At 63.1% G+C, this 16,329-nt stretch overlaps 2 protein-coding genes across 3 annotated transcripts in view; one reads left to right on the top strand and one right to left on the bottom strand.

Annotated features, from left to right (window-relative positions):
* The window catches only part of SND1 (staphylococcal nuclease and tudor domain containing 1), a 477,167-nt gene that overhangs the window by 51,874 nt on the left and 408,964 nt on the right, over positions 1 to 16,329 (bottom strand). The window lies entirely within an intron of this gene.
* LRRC4 (leucine rich repeat containing 4) lies at positions 12,304 to 14,438 on the top strand. The gene has a single exon (XM_039520223.1). It carries the CDS (start codon positions 12,436 to 12,438, stop codon positions 14,371 to 14,373), a length of 1,938 nt encoding a protein of 645 aa, XP_039376157.1. The 5' UTR covers positions 12,304 to 12,435; the 3' UTR covers positions 14,374 to 14,438.

The raw sequence follows: 16,329 nt of genomic DNA, 5'->3' as shown, positions 1-16,329 counted from the left end.
AAGCAAAGAGCTTCTGCCACCCCGTCAGCCTCTCCCCTGTGGCCACCCCGTCAGCTGCCTCCTCCGCTCACAGCGCAGACGTCAGCAGCGAGAGTGGGGGCACAGATAGGCAGCTCCCAAGATGGGGGTGGCACGAGCAGCCCAGTCTGACACTCTGGGGCAGAGGGGATGCAGGGGCGCCGGTAGCCTGCAGGCCCTGTCCAGAGCTGGCCCGGCTGGCAGTTCATCACGCACACTGGAAAGCGGTTACTGCCATCCCGCCGTGGCAGAGGGGGCCGGCAGGCAGCGGACAGTTCATTCCGCGCGCTGGCGAGCTTCGTGGCGGGGCACGAGGAGAGACAGCGCATGTGCGAGCCCAACGGACACTGCTCCCAAAGTTCTCCGGGCAGCAGCGCGGGGATGCAGGCACACCGGGAGTGGAGCACCCATCGAGACGCTACTGGGAGAACTGCCCGGTTCCCAGCCGCAGCCAGATCGTCCTCCCGTTAAAGAGCTCGGCAGGAGGAATGGAGCCGCCCCGCTAATCTCCGCTAATCCTGTAATCGGGAGTTAAAGCCCCCGCACACAAGTGGATTTGCAGAATAAGGCTCCTTGCAAAGCAAATGACATTAGTCGGCTTTCAACTGAAAGAAGAGAGCGAGAGACGGTGCCCTGGAGGCTGCCCCCTCCTGGCCAGACTGGCACAGCGCAGGCCATAGCACGGGGTTAGAGCTGGCTCTTCTGTAATCGGATGTGCCCTAGGCAAGCTCTGAAATTTGCACCTATAAATAACCTGGCCCCCATTGCCCCAAGGCCAAGCCAAATACCCCCAATGGCAGAAACGTCACTGCGCCTCTCCAAGCCCGCACCACCCGCTGCCACCTCCTCTGGGCACGGGGAGAGCGATGGCTGCGCAGTGCACAATGCAGCTAGTGAACGCCGGCTGCTACACAATCGCGCTCCAAAGGCTTTCGCTTGCATAGGTGCAGCAGCTTTTATACGCTGTGTACACACACACACACACACACCCTCTTCCACCCTGATCACCACCAAGTAACAGATCAACTCTTCCGCTGCCCCCCCCCCCGCCCCGAGGCCCGTTTCCGAGCGAGCCGCACGAGCTGGCCCATCCCAATGGACAAAGAGCCAGCCGCAGCCGGCACTTTGACGCTGCAGCCACGCCGAGGAGCGCGCCGGCCCTGCCCGCCGGGGGGCTCTGCGGACATCTAGTGCTGGTCGGGGGAAGGAGAGCAGGCACCTCAGGCCACATCTAAACCAGGCAGGGAAAATGGCCACGTCCTGACCTCGGTGGGGTCTGGCAGCACCGTTTGCATTAGAGCTCGGGGGCTCCCTGGGCCCGGCCCTGCACAGCACACAGCCAAAGAGATCAGACCGGAAAGAGGGAGCACCCCTCCGCAGGAAGACTGGTGACCTGCCCTGAAACTCACCCCCAGCCTCCTGAGCCCCGGCCAGCACCTCCCGCCCTGCCTCTCCAGCCAACCCCCAAGGGCAGCCCTGCAGAGGTGGCTCTGTGCGGCCAGGGCAGGGAGGGGACCTTCCTGCCCCCCAATGGGAGCAGACTGCTTGGCCCGTGCATGGGGCCAGCCGCGGGAGCAGCGCTCTCCGGCTGCACCTCTTCAAGGACGGGGCCTGCTCGAGATTTCCCGGCGCCGACACGAACACCCAGTGTGACCGGATCCTGATCAATCGTCTGCAGCCCGTTGGCCCCGGAGCTTGGCCAGTGCTTTCCTCTGCAATCAAATCCTCATCAGGGGCCCAGCAGTGGCAGCTCGTTAATTGAATTAGCCTGCCTGACAGAAGAGACGCTCAGCCAGAGCGCCGGGGCGGACGCAGGGCAGCACACGGACAAGCATGGTCCCTGGAGGTCAGCGGCACGGCTGGCGGCCAGATGCCCTGGAGATGCGCTGCCCACAGGGACCCGGCATGCCATGGCTTTGTGCCTGCGTCTTCTCACTTCGGCGCCGTCGAGGGGGTATGGGGAACACACCCAGAGCGCCCGCAGCTCCCAGAGCTTCCGTCAGCCACAGCCCCTGCCCCGTGGTTATCTCAGGGGAAGGAACTCGCCCCAGGTCACGGAGCAGGGATCAGAGCCCAGCAGTGGGGACTCGTCCCCCCCCACCAGCACTTCAGGGCAGTGGGAGGGCAGCCGGGGTGGGAGGGCCTGGCTGACTAGCAGGCAGAGATGGATGGATCCTGGTGCAGCCCTACAGGTGCCACGCGGCTGTAATTCAATTAGCCCAGTGTAGCCGCCACGCTGGTAACTGTGTCTGGCTCCCACCACACGCCCAGGGCTTCCCAGTCCGATCTCCTCTTCAATCGGTTTGTCACCCTTCCTGCCGCGTCGCTCCTCCCGTGCCGTCTCGGCCTGCCAGCCAACGCCGATGGAGAAGGAGGTTCAGAGCGACTCGCTGCCAGACGCGCGCCCCGGCATCGCTAGGAACCAGCTCCGCGCCCGCAGCAGCGTCCAGTCACCCGCTCACCACTCCAGCTAGGACACGCTCTCAGCCGTGCACCCATTCTAGCAAAGCCGCCGGCTGCTGAGGCCACAGGCGGGACGCTCTGCCCCTGGGAAAGGGAGGGGCGCCTGCTATGCCACCCAGGGACCGTGCCCCAAACCCTTCGCTGCCCTGCCTGGGAACGCGGGCTCCGGGCTCCCCACGGGGTGTGTGCTTTCCACTCTACCACCCGGCCCTGTCCCCTGGAGAGAAGCTCCACCTCCGCCCTGCTGCAGCATGGGGCTGCTGACCGGCGGCTGGGTTCCACCCCAGAGTGGATGCGTTCCCGCGGTGAGCGCACAGGCCAGGCTGTAACCAGGACCACCGGGGCTGGGGAAGGCTCGCTCGGGTCAGGTCGGATTGTGTGTGAGATCCAGCACCCCGGGCGCGCTGCTTGTTGGGCACCGTTCCTGTGGCTCCTCCATCCCAGCTGACCCCCCGAACCCTCCGAGCTCCCCAAGACGAGGAGATTCCGAACACTCGAACTCGCCTCCATCACCGCGACTCGGGCGACTGTAAAGGGGCCGGCCGAGGCTGGGCTCCGGCTCGGGAACTGTGGGGCCTTCCAACGAGGGGCCAGCCCCCGCAGCCTGTTACAAAGCTAGACGGCAGATTGAGCCGTGATAAGCGCTTTGCCTCCTTACTAGACAGCACCGTGATCTAGTGGCGCCTGACAGCCGGATCCCTGCCCCGGGGCCGGGCCGGAACCTTCCACCCCAATGGAGGCGGCGTAGGTGGGGCCTCACCTCACCCACGTGCAGAGGGCAGGCGGCAAAATTCCTGTCCAGCCCCAGCTCCGGAGCAGCCGTCACGTGGGCCTTGTGGCAGAGGCATTGGACGGGCACCCTGGAGCTCTGTGCTCAGCTCCCGCCATGTCCCAGGTTCCCTGGGTGACACTGGGCAAGCCACGGGGCCTCTCTGGGCCTCCGTTCCCAGCTCTGTAACGGGACAGACCCTTTCTTTTGTCCCGCCCGCTCTGACTGGGGCGGGGGCTGCCTCTCATTGTACGTCTGGGCAGCGCCCGGCTCAACGGGGGGCCCCGGATCCCGGACAGGGTCTGGGCAGCGCCCGGCTCAACGGGGGGCCCCGGATCCCGGACGGGGTCTGGGCAGCGCCCGGCTCAACGGGGGGCCCCGGATCCCGGACGGGGTCCGGGCAGTTCCCGGCTCAACGGGGGGCCCCGGATCCCGGACGGGGTCCGGGCAGCTCCCGGCTCAACGGGGGGCCCCGGATCCCGGACGGGGTCCGGGCAGCTCCCGGCTCAACGGGGGGCCCCGGATCCCGGACGGGGTCTGGGCAACGCCCGGCTCAACGGGGGGCCCCGGATCCCGGACGGGGTCTGGGCAGCTCCTGGCTCAACGGGGGGCCCCGGATCCCGGACAGGGTCTGGGCAGTTCCTGGCTCAACGGGGGGCCCCGGATCCCGGACGGGGTCTGGGCAGCTCCTGGCTCAACGGGGGGCCCCGGATCCCGGACGGGGTCTGGGCAGCGCCCGGCTCCGTGGGGCTCATCACGGTGCTACCACAGTATAAACAATGAGCAATCATCCACCACCTCCAGTTTCCACTGGTGCTCAGTCACAGGGTAATGGTTCTCCCACAATGCACAGGGACTCTGCCAGCGACTCAGTGAACATCCACCCGGGAACTGCTCCCCCCCCTGCCAGGAACCTCCCCCTCGTGCCCTAGACTTGGAGCTGGAGAACCTGGCGAGGGGGCGTATCTGCAGGGCCCAGCTCTGGGGAGCGTTCGTACAGGGTGCTGGTCGGGGACCAGTTCTCCTTGGTGCTGCACCACCACAAACCCCAGGAGCCATGGGGCAGCGAGACAGGGACATGGCAGAGCTGGGGCTCTCCCGAGCTGCTATAAGCCAGCCCAGCCCACCACCCGGCCAGGCTCAGGTCACTCCTGGACGAGCTGGCGGGGCTGAAATCAGGCAGAGCAGACGCTTGCACAGAGTAAGGCCGGGGAGGAGCAGGGGGAGTGATTCCCATTAGGCCAGACAGAATTACATCCCATTACTCTCCACCCGACGTAGCCAGCTTGGCAAAATTAGACCGATCTATCTCAGTGCCGGCAGGGCTCCCACCACCACAGCATCGAGCGCCACCAAGTATTTAAAAATAGCAACTCTAATCACCCCCCTTCCCCCCCGCCGGCAGCCTGCCATCAGCGGAGCTGGCTCATCTCACAAACCCTCCCAATCCATTACAGGCACTAGCAGGGTCCCCGCCCTCGCCAACGGGCACCACGGCCCACACTCTGCCGGGCAGGGAGCTCCAGCAGGCCTGGGGTGTTACATGGGGTGAGGAGGGGAGGCCCCCTCCTGCAGAGCTCGGATGGGATGCTGGGCTATTCCACCGGCTGGGGGGGGGGGGGGCAAAAGGCCGACAGCCCAAGGGACACGTTAAAAACGCAGCCCGTAGACCCAGGTGCGGCTCCTCCCCGAAGAGGCAATCAGCCGCCCGCTCCTCCCCCAGCCCTAGTCCTCGCAGGGACCCTCCCTCCTTCCCCGCTGCCGCACAGCTCAGGCTGGGGCTACAGAAGAGGGGGGGCGGGGGCTTCTGGAGAATGCCCAGCTGGCAGCTCCTTCTCCGAGACCCAGGGGATCTCCAGCTCTGACCCGTCACGGCCGCGCCCCTCCGACAGGCCAGCCCCGAGCCACGCAGGCTCATCCGGCGCCCGAGGCTCCATGCGGTGCAGTCGTGTCACTGCTCACAGCTGCCCAATCCTGTGCCCGTTCCCTGGGGAACGGAAGGCGCAGCCCCGTGCGGCGCGCACGACAGGAGCCTACGCCCCAGCTGACAGGGCCTGGCCGACAGGAGCGAGGCCCGGGGCTGATGGAACAGCTCTGCCAGGGGGATGACGGGAAATGCCCGCCGAGAAGACGCTGCTGTGTGATGCCAGATAGCCGCCGGGGAGCCGCTGGACTCCCTCAGCAGACGGGGGCACCCACCCTCCGCACCAGGGACAGGCACAAACGTAGCTCTCCCCCGCCCACCAACAGCCTCCAGTGCCACACAACCGCCACCTGGGCACCCAGCTCTGCCCGCCAACAGGACAGAGCGACACGAGAAACCAGTCCGAGCACCTGTGTTCCCACGGGGCGAAGGTCCCTGCTAGCCAGTCAGCCCCTCCGCAATTCAGAGTCCATTTGGGCCTGCTTTGGTGTGCACCTGCCTGAGAAATTTCCCCCTAGGGTGACCACAGCTGTGCACCCAGCGGGGTCTGGCTAGCCACAGGCGGGCACAGCAACTGGATTTCTACACCGAGCCAGTGCCTGTGCGTGGAACTGGGACTGTGTGGCAAAGGGCACAAAATCCACACGCACCCACGTCTGGTCGGCAGAGCAGAAGCGAGAGCCTCGTGACGGGACCCGAGCACGTTCCATCACCTATGGATCGAGCCTTCGTCCCAATACAACGAGCCTGCAGGTGCCGTGCCCGCCCGGACAGAAGCGTTTCAATGCTCGTGCTTGTCAACCACAGCAGCATGCGACACAGACAACCACCCGGTGCTCCCGCCCCGCCTCCAGGACCCAGGCGGAGAAAACTGCAGCGCCAGTCGCTCCGCTCCAGCCAAACCTAGCGTGGTCACGGGCATCTGCCCCTGCTCTCCAAGGGCGCTCTGCTTCAGGGCCCCCCAGAGATCCAGCTCGCCTCCCCTGCTCTCTGGGAGCACTCGGAGAGGGGCCAGGCCACCCCACTTGTCAATACAGCTCCCCCACTCTCAACTACCCTGAAGGAGCGAGAAGGTGGCCAAGTGGGGCACTCAGAAGTCAGGAAATGCCGGAACACCCATCCCATCCCATGCTGCAGAGAAGGGCGCAGCACTCCCCTAGCGAGCGACCCAGGCCTGATTTCACGTGCCCCAGGCCCCGCCGCACCGACTGCACATTTCTTCCTTTCCTCCTGGGCGTTTCCATGGTGCTCTCACCCCAGTATCCAAGCGCTTCACACACGTTAGTGGATTTGTCACCACAATTCCCCGGTGAGATTAGCTGGCATTATCATCCCTGTTTACAGATGGGGGCTGAGTCCTGGAGAGATTAAGGCCAAAATTGTCAAAAACGTCTGTTAATTTTTGGCACCCAACTCGAGACACCTGGGGGCTGGTGTTCCAGCGTACCTAGCACGTGTACAGCGCTGTCTGTTCGAAGCACAGCTGCCATCAACTGCACTTCGCCAGGTCTGCCCCGGCGTCTCTCCTGGGCCCCCCAGCTAGTGGCCAACCGAGCATTTTCCTCTGTGACTTGTCCAGCACCGCACAGAAACGCTGGGGCGGCAGCTGGGGGAGAATCCAGTTCTCCCGGGCAGCATTCGACTGCCTTCGCCACGAGATCCTCCTTTCTCCGGCATCCCCTGCCTCAGTCACTGCACGCTCCTGTCTGCAGGAAATGATGCCGGGGTTCTGCAGACCCAGCCTCCTTCACTGCCCCGCCTCAGTCACCTCCGGGGCGGTGTGGAAAAACCGTGTGTGATCATGTCATCGCGCCCGAGGGCGCAGAGTTCAGGTTGCACAAACAACCTCAATTGTGGCCTTCCTGACTGCAGTGGGCTCCACTTTGCTCCCTTAACGTCCTTTTCCTGGGCTTTTTGGATGTAATTTCCAAAATAACCCCCCTGGAAAAACAGACCTTCCACCTTCCGGAGCCACACTGACCCCCAGCGTGGGTCATCAGTAGGCTGGGATCTTCTGAGCCACACGACAGAGCTCGAGCCCGTGAGCGACCGGAGAAACCGGCAGCAGTAGCAGACTGTTATCCTGACAGCACGCGGGGCCGGGCGAGATGCTTAGCCAGTGGGTTTCGCGGTGACGACTGACAGCTGAGAATGAGGAGCCGGCAGGGGAACGTGCTCTCACGGGCACTGCCCCTGCTGCCCAATGCCCCGCGCCTGGCTCTGGGCCACTCTGCTTCTACCCACGCAGCTCACTCCGGCTCCTGTCGCCCCGCTCCCCCCACCCTCCCTGCACCTCAGTGGGTGGGGGGCACAGAGCACAGGAGAGCCAGGTCCCTGCCTCGGTGCCGGCAGCCCCACAACGGAGCACGGCCAGCCTCAGCAGGGCTGGCGCGGGCGGAGGCCGGGCAGCGCGAGGGCTTGATGCCGGCTCAGGGCAGACGGAATCGTCGGCGCATTGAGCTGCCGAACTAACAAGTCTGTTGCGCACTCGCACGCTTGCCACGTTTGGGTGGCTTTCCGTAGGAACAGCAGAAGCCGCGTCCGTGCTCCCAGGGACGCCCTGGCAGCTCTATTCCCAGCCCTGCTGCCACCAGAGCGTCTCACTCGAACAGCTGCAAAGCCACTGATCCCAGGTCCCCCGATCTCGTTTGCAGAAAGGGCTGTGCTGGTTTAGCAGAAACGTATCCCAAAACCTCAGCCGCCGGCAGCATTTCGGCACCGACAGTTAAAGCTGGGCACAGGTACAAGCGGCTAAGGACAGGGTCTTCCCATGGAAAGCATCAGACAAGCTGAACGAGTGCAGCACATTGCAAACCCTCTGCCGGTCGCTTCAGGTTGCCGACGTCGAACGCAACCTCCGTCGACAGCCCGGGTCTCGGGAGCCTCGAGCTAACCCCGTGCCCCAAGCAGGGTGCGGTCAGCGATATCCCCTGCCCGTCCTCCCCCCGTCGCTGTCAGGCAGGAGCAGGAGCAGGCGCCACCCTGCCCGTCACACCACCTCTGCCCCAGGGGGGAAGGAATGAACCCGAGGCTGCTCGGGAGACAACTCGCTCCCTTTCCCCGCTCACCACACTGGGTTGCAGAAGCCAGGCAAGCCCACCAGCCATGCAGCAGGGTGGCATGTGCCCACTGCCTTGCCAAGCCATCCCCGCCGCGTTCCCAGCCTGCCCTTGTGGGCGGCGGAGAGCCAGGCCTGTTCCGGCGTGACCCAGAGGTGGGGGGGGGGCACGGCCTGGCGGAGCCAGCTGCGGGCACGAGGGACCTGCAGCCCTTTGGGATCCTGGCCTAGCGTCCAGATACCGAACAGCCACGGGGAACATCAGCTGAGAGCCCCCAGCGGGCAAGGCAGCACGCCCGGCCTCCCCTGGCGGATGGGGACGTGCTGGCCAGCCGGCCCCAGCCCCGGCCCCGGCCCCGGCGGGATCCAGCTACAAGGGGCATCACAAACACCCCACCCCAAAAAGGGAGCCAGGCTGCACACACCTGTCCTGGGGCATGGGGAGCCAGCGAGGGGCCGCAAGCAGGATCACAGCCCCCACCCACCACCACCACTGCTCTCTCCCCTGCCCCTGCCCCTCGTGCTCCAGGGCACACAAGGCGACAAGTGAGCTGCCCCCGCCCCCCAGCACAGGTCAACTTCAGAGCTCCCAGCCCTTCCTGGATCATGGGATGGGGCGACTCCAGACACCCCCCCGCCCATCCCGGGGTCGACTCCAGACACACCCACCTCCCCCGGGTCACGGGACAGGGCGACTCCAGACACACCCACCTCCCCCGGGTCACGGGACAGGGCGACTCCAGACACACCCACCTCCCCCGGGTCACGGGACAGGGCGACTCCAGACACACACACACACCCGCCCATCTGGGGTCAAGAGACGGGGCGACTCCACTCACACCCACCCCAGGTCACAGAACAGGGCAACTTCAGACACCCCCCTGGGTCATGAGACGGGGGTGACTCAAGACACCCCCCATCCCGGGGTCATGGGACAGGGTGACCCCACTCTCCCCCCCAATCATAGGATGGGGCGACTCCAGACACCTCCCTCCCCCCAAGTTCAAGGGATGATGCAGCTCCAGACCCCCCTGTCACGGAGTGTGGGGGAGTCAGAACCCTGCACCCCCCCTCCTGCGATTCACCGGGACTCTCAGCCGGCCAGTAACACCGAAGGTTTATTAGCCGACAGGACACAGTCCCCAGCAGGGCTTGTAGGTACAACCAGGACCCCTCAGTCGGGTCCCTCTGGGGGCAAGGAGCTTAGACCCCAGACTTGGGGTTCCTGCCTCTTCCCAGCCAGCCCCAAACTGACCCCCCCCAGCCGACTCACTCCCCTCCCCCCGGCTCCTCCTCGGCAAAGGTGTCACCTGGGCCCACCCCCCTCCTGGCTCAGGTATCACCCCCTGCTCTCCCATCCCCCATGCAGACAGTGCCAGTAAAACTAGGCACATTCCCGGTCAATCCGCCCCGCTCCCTCCTGCGTCACACTCCCCTACCCCTCAGGGGCACGGGATGGGGGTGACTCCAGATCCCATCCCCGGGACAGGGTGAATCTACACACACACACGGTCACGGGACAGGGCGACCCCCCCACTACCCCGCCCCCCGGGTCACGGGACGGGGCGACTCCAGACACACACACACACACACGGTCACGGGACAGGGCGAACCCCCCACTACCCCACCCCCTGGGTCACGGGACGGGCGACTCCAGACACACACACACACACACACACACACACACGGTTATGGGACAGGGCGACCCCCCCACTACCCCGCCCCCCGGGTCACGGGACGGGGCGACTCCAGACACACACACCCCCACGGTCACGGGACAGGGCGACCCCCCACTACCCCGCCCCCCGGGTCACGGGACCGGGCGACCCCCCCACTACCCCACCCCCGGGTCACGGGGCAGGCGACCCAGACACACACACACACACACACACACGGTTATGGGACAGGGCGACCCCCCCCACTACCCCGCCCCTCGGGTCACGGGACGGGGTGACTCCAGACACACACGAGACAGGGCAACCCCCCCTCCAAATTCCCCCCGATGGGGTCACGGAACAGGGCAACACCAGACCCCGCCCCGGGTCATAGGATGGGGTGACTCCAGACACACACACACACGGCTAACGAGCCAGGGTGACCCTCACTCCCCACCCCCGGGTCATGGGATGGGGCGACTCCAGACACCCCACTCCTCCCAAGTTCAAGGGATGGCACAACTCCAGACCCCCTCTATCCTTTGGGATCATGGGACGGGGGTGACTCCACACCCCCCCGCCCATCCTGGGGTCAAGGGTCGGGGCGACTGCAGATACCCACCCCCCAGAGACAAGGGATGGGGCGACCCCACAACTGCCCCCGAGGGTCACGGGACGGGGTGACTCCAGACACACACACCCAGGTCACAGGACAGGGCAATGCCCGACACCCCTCCCCCCCCCCGGGCTCACGGGATGGCGCAGCTCCAGACACCCCTCAGGACCCTCCCTTAAGGGCTATGGGTCAGCTCAGTTCAGGCATCCCCCACCCCCCGAGCCCTGGGACACGGCCGCCCAGCCGCACTCCCCTCCTCGGTGGAACGAGGGCACCTGGGAAAGCCGGGGGCGGGGACGGAGCACGTGGGGGACGGGCTGAGCTGCTCAGCGCTGCCTGCCTCTGTCCCTGCGCCGGGGCCCCCCCGCAGGCCCCCGCCCGGACAGCAGCCCGCTCCGCGCTCGGCAGGGCATCGCTGGGCCTCTACCCCGAGAGAGAGCCGGGGGAGAGGGGTGGGGGGCGCCCTGGCCGCGGCCACCCTGCCTCCTCCGGCAGCAGCACGCAGGGAAGCGGCTCCTCCCGGCCCGGGCCCGGCTCCCTGGCCCCCCTTGCAGGGAGCCGGCGAAGGCAGCCTGGCCGTTAACCCCTGGAGGGAAGCAGAGGAGGGGGAGGCTGCATCACGCTCCTGCTCTGCCCAGCACACGATGCGTCAGCAGTACATTCACGTTCCCACTGAAGGACAAAAGGATGAGAGAGCAGCCTGCGCGGCTGCCGCCTGCACCAGCACCGCCGCGGGGAGCCCGGGCGCCGGGGGAGAGGGCTGCCGCCAGCACGGCTAGGAAGGGAAGATGTTACCGGGGTCCGGTGCGTCTCACGCCGCCGCTACTGCTGCTGCTGCCGCTTGTGCCGCTGCTGCGCCGCCTCCGCCTCCTCCCGCCGCCGCCGCAGTCGACGGGCAACAAAGACGTTAACGGCACCGGAAGGCTGGCGCCACAACTCACTACCTCAGAGCCGCGGGGGAGCCGGCCGGGGCCTCGGGAGGGGAGCCGGCCGCCCTGCCCATCCTGCGCCGAAGCCCGGGCTCGGCGCTAACGCTGGCGCGCTCCCCTCAGCAGGACAGCGGCACTCCAGAGCGCCCCCCCCGCACGGCTGCGCGCCCCCTTCCCCCGAGAAGCCGCCGGGTCGCCGCGAAGCGCGAGGAGGCTGCAGCCGGGCCAGGCACCACAGCCCCGCACACAGAGGAAGGGGGGGCGTGCAGAGTGACCGCTAGCCTCCGGCGAGCCCCGGCAGAGCCCCCCCGGGGAGGGGAGCAAGCACGGAGCGGAGGAAGCGGCTGGCAAAGGGGCAGCGAGCGGAGAGAGTGATTCTCTTTGGTTCCTTGTCTGGCTGTTCCCGGCGGGGGTGGGGGGGGCAGGGTGCATGCTCCAGCGATGGAGCAGCAGCCCCAGCAGCTGCGAGCAGCAGCCGGCGCTCGGAGCCAAGGACAAATTTGCAAAGCGCTGGCAGCGTTGCTCCCCGGGGCAGAAGGCAACTATGCACCTGCCTAGCCGAGCGGGCCTCACCTCCAGCCGGGCTCCTTCCACGCTGCTTTCCCGGCTCCTGCTTTGGATTTACTAGGAGCCATTTTGTCTTTCACCCCCCTTTCCCCGTCCCCCCTCCCCCTTCTTCCCCTTTGTTAATTCAAAACTGCACCGGCGAGGGGATGGGGAGGCTGGAGCGGCGTCCTGTGGTGAGAGCTTAAAGAGCAGCTCCCAGCCCCCTTCCTCCCCAGGCAGGTGCAATTACAGAGCAGGGGGCTCGGCTGCAGGGGGCTTTGGCTTTGCTTCTTAGATTTTTTTTTTACCCCATTTTCCCCTGATCCCCCCCAGCTCCCTCCCCCCCCTTTGTTAGCTGGCGAGAGGAACGAACAGCTGGTTTAAGCCGGGGGAATAGGGCCCCTTCTCCTTTCTGTGCCAAATCCCGGACGATGGTGAATTATGAACGTGCCACATCATGAAGCTCTTGTGGCAGGCAACTCTGCACCACACCTGGAATGCTGCCCTGCTCTCCGTCGTCTACCTCACGGCGCAGGTGTGGATTCTGTCTGCAGCAGCTGCCTGGGCTGGGGCCTCGAACTGCCCCTCCGTCTGTTCCTGCAGTAACCAGTTCAGCAAGGTGGTGTGCACACGCCGCGGCCTGGCCGAGGTCCCTCAGGGCATCCCTTCCAACACCCGCTATCTCAACCTCATGGAGAACAACATCCAGCTGATCCAAGCAGACACCTTCCGGCACCTGCACCACTTGGAGGTCTTGCAGCTGGGCAGGAACTCCATCCGCCAGATCGAGGTGGGGGCTTTCAATGGGCTGGCCAGTCTCAACACCCTGGAATTGTTTGACAACTGGCTGACCGTCATCCCGAGCGGGGCCTTCGAGTACTTGTCCAAGCTGCGGGAGCTGTGGCTCAGGAACAATCCCATTGAGAGCATCCCGTCGTACGCCTTCAACCGGGTCCCGTCCCTCATGCGCTTGGACCTGGGTGAGCTCAAGAAGCTGGAGTACATTTCTGAGGGGGCTTTTGAGGGATTATACAACCTGAAGTACCTTAATCTTGGGATGTGTAACATTAAAGACATGCCGAACCTCACGCCCCTGGTGGGGCTGGAGGAACTGGAGATGTCGGGGAACAACTTCCCTGACATCAAGCCAGGATCTTTCCATGGGTTAAAGTCTCTCAAGAAGTTGTGGATTATGAACTCCCAGATCAGCCTGATTGAGCGGAACGCGTTCGACGACCTCACCTCGCTGGTGGAGCTCAACCTGGCCCACAATAACCTGACCTCGTTGCCACACGACCTTTTTGCCCCCCTGAGATACCTGGTGGAGTTGCACTTGCACCACAACCCCTGGAGCTGCGACTGCGACATCCTGTGGCTCTCCTGGTGGCTGCGGGAGTACATCCCCACCAACTCCACCTGCTGCGGGCGCTGCCACGCCCCGATGCACATGAGGGGCAAGTTCCTGGTGGAGGTGGACCAGACCTCCTTCCAGTGCTCCGCACCCTTTATCATGGACGCCCCCATGGATCTAAACATCTCTGAAGGACGAGTGGCGGAGCTCAAGTGCCGAACTCCCTCCATGTCCTCCGTGAGGTGGTTGCTGCCTAACGGGACCGTTCTGAGCCACGCGTCCAACCACCCACGGATATCTGTCCTCAATGACGGGACCTTGAACTTCTCCCATGTTTTGCTAACGGACACCGGGGTTTATACATGCATGGTCACCAATGTGGCAGGGAACTCCAATGCCTCGGCCTACCTCAACGTGAGCACGGCCGAGCTCAACACTTCCAACTACAGCTTCTTCACCACTGTCACGGTGGAAACCACAGAGATCTCCCCCGAAGACATCTCCCCAAAATTCACTAAACCAGTGCCAACGACTTCGACAGGGTACCAGCCGGCGTACACCACCACCACGACGGTGCTGATCCAGACCACCAAAACGCCCAAGCAGGTGGCAGTGCCCACCGCGGACACTAACGACAAAATGCAGACCAGCCTGGACGAGGTGATGAAGACCACTAAGATCATCATCGGCTGCTTCGTGGCGGTGACGTTGCTGGCGGCGGCCATGCTGATTGTCTTTTACAAACTTCGCAAGCGGCACCAGCAACGCAGCACGGTGACGGCCGCCCGGACCGTGGAGATCATTCAGGTGGACGAGGACCTGCCGGCGGCATCAGCGGCTCCGCCCAGTGTATCAGGTGAGGGGGCAGTTGTGCTGCCTACAATTCATGACCATATTAACTACAACACCTACAAACCGTCACATGGGGCCCACTGGACAGAAAACAGCCTGGGGAATTCGCTACACCCCACGGTAACCACTATCTCTGAACCTTATATAATTCAGACCCACACCAAGGACAAAGTACAGGAAACTCAAATATGACTTTTTTCAGAAATTATACATGCAATAGAATGCACAAAACAAGACAGCAACTTTTGTACAGAGTGGGGGAGAGACTTTTTTTCTTGTATATGCTTATATATTAAATCTATGGGCTGATAAGAGAAGCAGATTATATTAAAATTAAAAACCTATTTTCTAACTTGCAAGTTCTATTTAAAGCAAAAGGGGGGGGGGGGAGAATCAAAACCTAAAACAAACCCGAGGCCAGACTGACTTTCTGGCGCGAGGCTGGGAACACAACGAGCGAAGGGCCAGGCAGGGAGCGGGGGAGGAAGGATCAGCTCTCAGACGCTGTTCCACAGAATGCGGGGCACAAACCCGTTTCTATAACATCTTTTCTGAAAGCCCAACGTCGATATTTACAGATTTATCTTATTTAAAAAAAGAAGGAAAAAGCGCACCAAGAATTTGTACTGTGCCAAAATGTTACAAATGCAATAATGGGGTTTTTGTGGGTGTGTGGGGGGGGATATGGAGAGACCGTGGGGCTAAATATACATCTGTATTAAAGAAAAAAGCCGACGTTTGCCATGTATCTCAGTAGGGCTGTGCGTGTGCCGGCTCTGTGGGGATCACGTATCCCAACGGAGCTTCGAAAGAAAGAGCAGTGAAAGAGAGAGAGAAATTGGCGTCACTCTCAGTGAAATGCTTCCACACTGCACCAGATTCCTGCAGTTCAGTTTAACCCGCTGCGCACAGGGACCATGTGTGTGTGCCTTTGACTTTCCCAGGAGGGAAGGGAGCGAGGGAAGGTTAGGTCAGGTTGGCTAGAGGACATCCTAGCAGCCTTGTGCGCTGCGTGTGTGTGTGTGTGTGTAGCTATGGTGCAGGAGAGCTGACAGATGATTGTAGACCATGCTCCAATTTTATGATTTTTTTCCCATCTTTGTTAAGGTGGCAAGAGCTGAAGCTTTTCCCCCCTCCCCAATTGCTGGGGTTCCCCAATCAATCGAGGGCTCTTTAGAGATCTGTCACCTGGTGGGGGCAGGAGCAAATCAAACGGGAGCTGCTGCAAGGCAGAAATACTCTCACTTGTTTATAGAAATGCAACCAGATTACGCATGGGGGAATCATCAGATTGACAGAGTCTCTTGCTCACGTGAGCATCTGGTGAACCCTGGAAGGGGGAAAAGGCTCTCCTCCCTGGCACATTCACCCCCCAGAGCAACTCGTGGAAGGTGTCTGGGGAGCAGGGAAGCGCTGAGGGAGGCCGAGCCCATTTCCAGCGGAACTCCTTTCCTTTCTGAGCTGAGCGTTAACAAATAAAGTGAAAGGATTCAAATCTAAAGGGTGAGAACAGACAGAGCAACTCCAGAACAACCGGCCTGTACTCTGAGAAACAAGTGTATTTTTGTATTTTAATAAACATTGTTCACATTTGTAACGACACGGCCCTAACGGATTAAATTGACCAGCTGGCCTGAGGCGGGAATCAAACAGAATCAAACCCAAAGGATTTTGACCTGGTACTGGTCAGAAAAGCCAAAATAAAATCAAGTGGGGGCAGGGGAGAGAAACCGAAGAGGTTCATTTACAAAAAGCACTGAACATTTTCCAAGCTGGCCGGAGCCTCCCCTCAAATGAAATAAAACCACTGAGCGCCGTGCAGCGCCCTGGTGCGAGTGGGTGCACGGGGGAGCCACCAGGCCTACTGAGCTGCCGGAGGACAGGGGAGAAATAACTGCAACCTCATCAAGCCGCCCCCCCCCCCGCAATAACCCAGCTCCCCGCCCCCTTCCCCTCGCAATTAAGGCTTGCTCAGGATGCGCAGGGTATTAGATTACCCGCTGGCTGCGTGCTAGGTACACTCCCCAGCTCATGGTGCCGGAGGGCTGGCTTCCTGCCTGGTGGCCTAGCAAGGCTCAGGTGCATTAGCATAGAGAGGGGGTGGGCGCAGGGGAGCCAGACAGGTGCCTGGATGGATGGACAGACAAG

Source organism: Mauremys reevesii, linkage group 1, assembly GCF_016161935.1.
Source record: "Mauremys reevesii isolate NIE-2019 linkage group 1, ASM1616193v1, whole genome shotgun sequence".
Classification (NCBI taxonomy): Eukaryota; Metazoa; Chordata; order Testudines; family Geoemydidae; genus Mauremys; species Mauremys reevesii.
Note: the sequence above shows the minus strand (reverse complement) of the source record. Positions and strands in the feature narration are given on the sequence as shown.